At 42.8% G+C, this 9,272-nt stretch overlaps 1 protein-coding gene across 1 annotated transcript in view; it reads right to left on the bottom strand.

The window, feature by feature from the left end:
* Window positions 1-2,093: 2,093 nt before the first annotated feature.
* The window catches only part of LOC122550341 (skin secretory protein xP2-like), a 131,425-nt gene continuing 124,246 nt past the window's right edge, over window positions 2,094-9,272 (bottom strand). Inside the window, exon 27 of the mRNA XM_043691069.1 lies at window positions 2,094-2,402. Within this exon, the coding sequence (XP_043547004.1) occupies window positions 2,094-2,402 (309 nt within the window). The remainder of the gene's footprint in view (window positions 2,403-9,272) is intronic.

Genomic DNA, 9,272 nt, shown 5'->3' with positions numbered 1-9,272 from the left:
CATTAATACCTTCTGCAGTTAGAAAAGGTATCATGCGGGAGGGGAGAGGATGGCAGTGGAGGAGGAATGGATCATGGTCTCCCAGAGAAGTGGTCCCTGAGGGGTCCTGACAACGGAGAGACGAGGAATATGTGTCTCCTACTGGAGGTGATGGAAATGGCAGCTAATGATCCTTTCGCTGTGGATGCTGATGGGGTGGTAAATGATAATGAGGGGCCCCCATCCCTGCTTTGGAGGGAAAAGAGGTGGTGAGGGCCAGAGTGCAGGTGAGAGGTTAAATATGCTGAGGGCAGTGTGAACCACAGTGGGGGGAATCCTCAGTTGAGGAAGAAGATGGATGTTTCAGAGATCCCCTTTCGGAAGCTGGCATCATCAGAATGGATATGACAGAGACAATAGCTGGGAGAATGGAATGTATTTCTTTACAGGAAGCAGGTTGTGAGGATGTATATTTAAGATAACTGTGGGACTAGTGGGTTTATAGTGGAGATTGGTGGCCAACCTATCCCCAGAAATGGAAACAGAGATGTTGAGAAATGGAAGGGTGGTGTCAGAGATGGACCAGGCGAAGGTGAGAGCGGGGTAGAATTTGGAAGCAAAATTAATAAACTTATCAAATTCTGGATGAGAGAGGAAAGCAGCACAATGATGTCACAGATGTTCTTTTTTACTGTGAAGACTGATGCAAAATATTTATTCAAATTATCTGCCATTTCCTGGTTCCCCCATTATTATTTTTCCAGTCTCTTTCTTTAAGGGACCTATGTTCACTTTAGCCTCTCTCTTCCTTTTTCTCCATTTAAAGAAGTTCTTCCCGTCTGTTTTGATGTTACTTGCAAGTTTACCCTCAAAGTTTATCTCCTCCTTCTTTATTAATTTATTGGTCACCTTTTGTTGGTATTTTGATTTGTCCATTCCTCTGGTTTACTACTAATCTTTGCCACTCGAAAGCAGAAATACTGCCCCCTGCCCCTCCTGGCTTTATGGGAAGGTAGCACAATGTGTTTCCCTGAACTTTTGCTCAGTAGCCTCAATCTGATTTACTGAGCTGCATCATCCATGGGAGAGAAAATTGAGCAGGGAAGGTGCAGATTCTGTTCAGTATTTCATAAATGTTGGAGATGGGGGCAGTAACATACATTCTTTATTTGAATTGGGCCAACAGCAATTGAGTGGCTGCAAGGAGCACTTGGACAGCAGTACAATATTACATCCTCTTAAACTGGCCTATGTGATTACCAAAGGGATGAAAAGTTAGTGGAGATATGCAGGAATGTAGAGTTGAGGCTAAAATCAGATCAACTATTGAATGGCAGAGTAGGCTCCAAGGACCAAGTAGCCTATTATAGTCCTTTATATTGTATGTCCACAACATCCTCAAGATTCTTGTTACTGCAATCAGTTTCTATGTTCTGTGTTAACAGCATTGCTGGACATAACTTAATGATCCCTTGTTAATCTCAAAAAAGTGGCTGTGTGTTTCCCTTCAGTCAGAGTTTATCTTCCAGTCAATCATCCATCAGTCAGTATTGACTTTAATAGCTTTAGACCGTAACATGTAGAACCAAAATATGTTTGAATAGAAGTAGGTCACTCAAGAGAAGGTGATAGCCTAGTGGTATTAGCAAAACAGAAACCCAGTTCAAAGTTCTGGTGACCTGGGTTTGAATCCTGCCTTGGCAGATGGTGGATATTGAACCCAGTGGAAAAACAATCTGGTATTAAAAGTCTAATAATTGTCGGGGAAAAATCCACCTGGTTTACCAGTGTCCTTTAGGAAAGAAAACTGCCATCCTTACGGGGTCTGGCCTCCATGTGACTCCAGACCCACAGCAATGTGGTTGACTCTTACCAATTAGTGATGAAAAAGAAATGTTGGCCCAGCCAGTGACACCACATCCCATGAATTACTAAAAACAACAAAAAAAGATCAACCCATTGAGGCTACTGTGCCATTCAATGGGTTTAATATTATTATTTGCAGTATTATTCAAACTGAAACAGAGATTGGCATGGCTCAGTTTTATTGAGTGAACATCCACTGATGGTAATGCATTTGTTACAGCCACTGGCTTTTCTCTGAACAATAACCTCTACCAAATAAACAGTGGCATGCCATCATTAGCTGACATGTTTGCCAAACAGTTGAGCAGCACCATTAGATCCAGCACTAGATTCATTGGAGCATTTTCATGGATTGCTTGCTTTAGAAATTCAGGATCATTGTATTTTGCTAACATTGCTGGGGACTGTGGTTTTTCTTTGAGGATTCCAAAAGTATTGACGATTTGTTCTGCGAATTTGGGGTGGGTGTTGGGACAGTAGCCGAAGTTTCTCAGTTGCTGCATGATCTCATTGTGGCGGTTTGTCATTTGGTCATGCTCCCCACGACATGCTGCGACCTAGACAACAAACAATCTGGTGAGTCAGAATTCTTTTCTCTCATATTCTCGAATACGTATTACATGTAGTAGAATTAAGTACACTCTAAACAGAGATGAGGTTGCTCATTACAGGGTAAAGAGATTGTATTTGATTGGGCACATTTGACTTGTTAGTAACCAAAAGAAACACAACATACCTGCTATAAGCAATAGCTGTTCCAACAGAAAAGCATCACTTCAATTGATATGTTGGCCAAATAAGGAATATGGCTGACCTGAAGGTGCAATCCTCAAGACTGTCGGCTGTCACAACACTAACTAGCTACAATGTTTGCAGGAGTTGGTTCTTAGATTATATTAATGATGGGTGAACATAACCTTCTTTGTTCCTAGTGTGCTTTGCTGCCCCAGCCATGCAGTCAGCACAGAGAAAAGCTTCGACAAATATTTACTCATCCCTCCTGATGACATGGTGTTCTCTTTGCTAACATTATTTCAAAGGCATCTTTTAAAATCACTTCCCCCTCAGTTTCTCCACTTCTTGCTCTATTTTCACACAGTGCCATCATTCAATGCCTCAGGGCCCACATTTGACATTATACCAAATTAAAACAGACAATAGCGGGGCATCGTCCAAACAGGAGATTAATCTTTTCCGAACTTATTCTCAGCTCTAGGGTTCAAAAGCCCTTGCTTACATTAAAGCCTAGCCATATAATATCTTAAGAGTCATGGAGTCATAGAGATGCACAGCATGGAAACAGACCCTTTTGTCCAACTCGTCCATGCTGACCAGATATCCCAACCTAATCTAGTCCCATTTGCTAGCACTTGGCCCAAATCCCTCAAAACCCTTCCTATTCATATACCTATACAGATGCCTTTTAAATGCTGTGGTTGTACCAGCCTCCACCACTTCCTCTGGCAGCTCATTCCATACATGCACCACCCTTTGTTTGAAAAAATTGCCCCTTCGGTCCCTTTTCCCTCTCACCCTAAACCTATGCCCTCTAGATTGGACTCCCCCCCACCAAGGGAAAAGACCTTATCTATTTACTGTATCCATGCCTTTCATGATTTTATAAACTTCCATAACGTCACTCCTCAGCCTCCGACGCTCCAGGGAAAACAGCCCCAGCCTATTCAGCCTCTCCCTATAGCTCAAATCCTCCAACTCTGTCAATATCCTTGTAAATCTTTTCTGAATCCTTTCAAGTTTCACAACATCCTTCTGACGAATAAAGGAAAGCATACCAAACACCTTCTTCACTATCCTATCCAACTGTGACTCTACTTTCAAGGAACTACGAACCTGCACTTCCTAGGACCTTACCATTAAGTGTATAAGTCCTACTGTGATTTACTTTTTCAAAATGCAGCACCTCCTATTTATCCAAATTAAACATCATTTGCCACTCCTCAGCCTACTGGCCCATCTGATCAAGAGGAACAAGTGAGGACTGCAGATGCTGGAGATCAGAGCTGAAAATGTGTTGCTGGAAAAGCGCAGCAGGTCAGGCAGCATCCAGGGAACAGGAGAATTGATGTTTCGGGCATAAGCCCTTCCTCAGGGCTTCCTGAGGAAGGGCTTATGCCTGAAACGTCGATTCTCCTGTTCCCTGGATGCTGCCTGACCTGCTGCGTTTTTCCAGCAACACATTTTCAGCTCACCATCTGATCAAGAGCCTGTTGTATTCTGAGGCATCCTTCTTTGCTGTCCACTACTCCTCCAATTTTAGTGTCATCTGCAAACTTACTAACTATACCTCCTATGTTCACATCCAAATCATTTTTATAATTTACAAAATGTAGTGGACTCAGCACCAACCCTTGTGGCACACCACTGGTTACAGGCCTCCAGTTTGAAAAGCAACCCTTCACCACCACTCTCCATCTTCTACCTTCAAGCCATTTCTACATCCAAATGGCTAGTTCTCCCTGTATTCCATGAGATCTAACCTTGCTAATCAGTCTCCCATGGGGAACCTTGTCGAACGCCTTACCGAAGTCCATATAGATCACAACCACTGTTTTTCCCTCTTTGTTACTTCTTCAAAAAACTCGAGTTTGTGAGACATGTTTTCCCACGCACAAAGCCACGTTGACTATCCCTAATCAGTCCTCGCCTTTCCAAATATGTGTAAATCCTGTCCCTCAAGAATCCCTCCAACAACTAAGAAACTGATGACTGCATGCTAATATAATGAGTAAATGGCTTTGAGGAGACATTTTTACTTATTTTAAATCAGGCAAGTCAAAGATGGTAAACCAAACACTCACTGAAAAGCATTTTTTTCTATCTACCCATTTTTAGTTGCATTCATTAATTTGCAGTAAACTACTTTTAAATTAATCGAAGATTACTCTAAAAGCAAAGGTTTTTCTTGAGAATATATTATATTCTATAATGCTGATAAACTGTGCAGGATCGTGGCAGATTTTGTTGATAATTAGGTTTGAGAAGAAACTTGAGCAAAATACACACAACTTGAAACTTGCATAGTTTTGCTCGCAACGTGTTTATGTTTTACAGATCGGAAACTCTATTCCGTACTGTTATTTGGAAGGTGACCGTGATGTAATATTTAAAACTTTAAAATGGTGGCTATTTGGTGAAAGATGAATGGAATAAATCTAAAAAGAATAAAGCCTTAAAACATAACTCAGGACTTATTTAACACGAAATGTGGTTAGAATTTCACAGCTTTCTTCATTGTAACCATTCTATGAGTGTCAAAGAGTGATCTTAGTGCAGAAGATGGCCACTCAGCCCATTGGTCCATGATGGATATTGACACAGCAATGGACCTCAGGACCCTGAGGAGATCCCAACAGCTGGACATGCACAATTCTCACATGAGAAGTGCAAGCTTTTTGATAGCTATTTTTATGCTGGCAGATTGCTGCATGTGATTGGCCTCAGAGCCATGTAAGCTGTTAGCCCAATCCTTAGGCTAACGGTTACACAGATTTACCGAGAGATTCACACAGCAGATGTAATGTAAGTAAATCTGCTGGAATGTTACAGTTCACAGTAACCAGAAGATTGCTCAAACTCAACTGTCCACCCACTCACTCACTCACTCACTCACTCACTCACTCCCTCCCTCACTCCCTCCCTCACTCCCTCACTCCCTCACTCCCTCACTCTCCCCATCCATCTTCCCCATTCACCCACCAGCACCACTTCATCCTTCCTAACAACATTCCCTCTGTTCCTGACAAGTCCTATCTTCCTGAGTCACCTCCTGGTAACCCTGACTCCTGTCTGACCAGTGTCTGCATTGCTATAGAGTACATACATATGAAGGAGAATGAACAAGATAAAGGGGAAGAATTGAACCTGTGAGAAGGGAGGGGTGTACAAGCATTTTCAAGAAGATAAGTGTAGATATGCAGTGTTGGGCGTTTAATTTATCTCACTTTAAACCAGTGACAGTTGAAACCATAAGATTAACCATATGGGGTTTGATCCAGTTCACTGTTGAAATAGATATATGCTTTGTTGAAAGCGAGTTCATTCAAGTACTGATTCGACAGTTATTTATAATTATCAACCTTTGAGTTAAGGAGTTGTGGTGTCATGCCAGGGTTGTACAGGGCATTGGGGAGGCCTTTTCTGGAGAACTGTGCTCAGTTCTGGTTGCTCAGTTATAGGAAGAATATTATTAAGTTGGAGAGAGGGTTCAGAAGAGATGTACTAGTGTACTAGAGGAGTACCAACATCCTGGGGAGGGGGGAGACGTTTGCTAATGCTCTTCGGGAGAGGAGGGATTTAAACTAATGCAGTAAGGGGATGGGAACCTGAATTATAGTTCCAGTGTAAAGGAGGTTGAGGGTAGTGAGGTCAGGGATAGATTTACAAGGTCACAAGAGGGGCCAGCAATCAGGCTGTTGGTTTGAAATGTGTGTACTTCAATGCCAGGGGCATCCGGAATAAGAGTTGGTACCTGGGATTATGATGTTGTGGCCATTTCAGAGACATGGCTAGAGGAGGGACAGGAATGATTGTTGCAGATTCTGGGATTTAGATGTTTCAGCAAGAACAGAGAAAATGGTAAAAGAGGGAGGGGGTTTGGCATTGTTAATGAAGGGTACTATTACAGCAGCTGAGAGAACATTTGAGGACTCCTCCACTGAGGTGGTTTGGGTTGTGGTTAGAAACAGAAAAGGAGAGGTCACTGTGTTGGGAGTTTTCTATAGGCCCCTGAATTGTTCCAGGGATGTAGAGCAAAGGATAGCAAAGATGATTCTCGATAGGAGTGAGAGTAACAGGATAGTTGTAATGGGGACTTTATCTTCCCCAATATTGGCTGGGAATACTATAGTCCAAGTAGGTTAGATAGGTCAGTTTTTGTTCAGTGTGCGCAGGAGGGTTTTCTAACACAGTGTGTAGACAGGCCAACAAGGGGCAATGCCATATTGGATTTCGTACTGGGAAATGAACCCAGCCAGGTGTCAGATTTGGAGGTAGGTGAGCACTTTGGCGATAGTGATCATAATTCGGTTATGTTTACAATAGCAATGGGCAGGGATAGGTATATACTGCAGGGAAAGAGGTATAACTGGGGAAAAGGCAATTATGATGTGATTAGGCAAGATTTAGGCTGCATAGGATGGGGCAGGAAACTGCAGGGGATGGACACATTGAAATGTGGAGCTTATTCAAGGAACAGCTATTGTGGGTCCTTGTTAAGTACAGGTAGAAGATCCTTTATCTGACCATCCAAAAACTGGAAATCTCCAAAATTCAAAGATTTTTTGTGAATTTTTTTCTCATTAACAAAGTTGTTTGGTGTGCAAACAGTTCACCCAAGTCGACACCCACTCGATGCATGTCACTCACATGCTCCATGAGGGGGCGTGGCCAGACACCGACTAAGCTGGTTCTCTGTGAATGCCCCCAAGTTGACACCCACTCAATGTATGTCACTCAGATGCGACGGGGGGGGGGGGGCATGGACACACACATTCTTACTTAAAAGTCTGCTCCTCCGGTAAGATTTCAAAAAATTTCACCATTTAGGTTTTTTTTTTAATTCTATATTTGTCTATATATGTTTATACATTTGTACATGCGGGTGAGTTGGGGATTTTTTTTATTATCTGGGTTTTTTTGTACTGTTTTGAATTGTATTGTTTTGTACTTGTCGTAATATTAAAAAAATCTATTTTTTTCTCAATAAAAATATATTATATAAAGAAACTCACTTGGGGCAGTTCGATGGTTCATAGGTTAGCACTGCTGGCTCACAGCCCCAGGGACCCGGGTTCAATTCCCAACTCGGGCAACTGTCTGTGTGGAGTTTGCACATTCTCCCAGTGTCTGCGTGGGTTTCCTCCGGGTGCTCCGGTTTCCTCCCACAGTCCAAAGATGTGCAGTTTAGGTGTATTGGCCGTGCTAAATTGCTAGTGTTAAGTGGATTAGTCAGAGGTAAATGTAGGGGAATGGTGCTGGGTGGGTTGCTCTTCGGAGGGTCAGTTTGGACTTGTTGGGCCAAAGGGCCTGTTTGAATACTGTATGGAATCTAATCTAATCTAATCTTATTCTGAAAACCAAAAAATTCTGAATTCCCAAAAAAGGTTGGTCCTGAGCATTTCAGATACACCTATCAGGCAGGGAGGTAGTTGTCGAGAGAGAGAGCCATGGTTTACTAAAGACATTTAAGCTCTTGTGAAGAGGAAGAAAAAGGCTATGTGAGGATGAGGCATGAAGGCTCAGTTAGGGGGCTTGAGAGTTATAAATTAGCCAGAAAAGATCTAAAGAGAGGGCTAAGAGAGCCAGGAGGTGACATGAGAAGTTGTTGGCGGATAGGATCAAGAAAAACCTTAAGGCCTTCTATATATAAAATATATATATATATATATCAGGAATAAACTATAAACAGGAATGACTAGAGTAAGATGAGGGCCAATCAAATATAGTAGTAGAAAGTTGTGTGTGGAAATAGGGTCCCTGCTCGGGCGGTTACTTTGGGGGTGACACTGTGGCTCAGTGGTTAGCACACTGCCTCATAGCGCCAGGGACGCGGGTTCGATTCCAGCCTCGGGTGACTGTCTGTGTGGAGTTTGCACATTCTCCCTGTGTCTGCGTGGGTTTCCTCCGGGTGCTCTGGTTTCTTCCCACAGGCCAAAGATGTGCAGGTTAGGTGAATTGCCATGCTAAGTTGTCCATAGTGATAGGTGCATTAGTCAGGGGCAAATATAGGGTAGAGGAATGGGTCTGGGTGGGTTACTCTTCAAAGGGTCGGTATGGACTTGGGCTGAAGGGCCTGTTTCCCTACTGTAGGGAATCTAATCTAATCAAGCACTGAATGAATACTTATCATAAGTATTTGCATTGGAAAAGGGCAATGTTCGTGAGAATATGGAGATACAGGCTACAAATTAGATGGGATTGCGGTTGACCAAGCAAAGGTTTTGTAATTTTGGAAGATCTGAAAATAGATCAGACCCCTGAGCTGGATGTGATTTATCCTTGGATTCTCTGGGAAGCCAGAGAGGAGATTACAGAGCCTTTGGCTTTGATCTTTATGTCATCATTGTCAACAGGACGAGTGCTAGAAGACTGGAGGATGGCAAATGTTGTTTAAGAAGGGGAGTCGGGACAACCCTGGTAATTATAGGCCAGTGAGCCTTACTTTGGCTGTGGGCAAGGTGTTGGAAAAGGTTACAAGAGATAGGATTTGGAATCATTTGAAAAGGAATAATTTGATTAGGGATAGTCAACACGATTTTGTGAAGGGCAGGTCACTAACCTTACTGAGCTCATAGAGTCATAGAGATGCACAGCACAGAAACAGACCCTTCAGTCCAATTCATCCATGCCAATCAGTTATGCCAACACCATCTAGTCCCACCTGCCAGCACCCAGTCCATATCCCTCCA

This window comes from Chiloscyllium plagiosum, chromosome 5 (genome assembly GCF_004010195.1).
Source record: "Chiloscyllium plagiosum isolate BGI_BamShark_2017 chromosome 5, ASM401019v2, whole genome shotgun sequence".
Taxonomy (NCBI): Eukaryota; Metazoa; Chordata; class Chondrichthyes; order Orectolobiformes; family Hemiscylliidae; genus Chiloscyllium; species Chiloscyllium plagiosum.
Note: the sequence above shows the minus strand (reverse complement) of the source record. Positions and strands in the feature narration are given on the sequence as shown.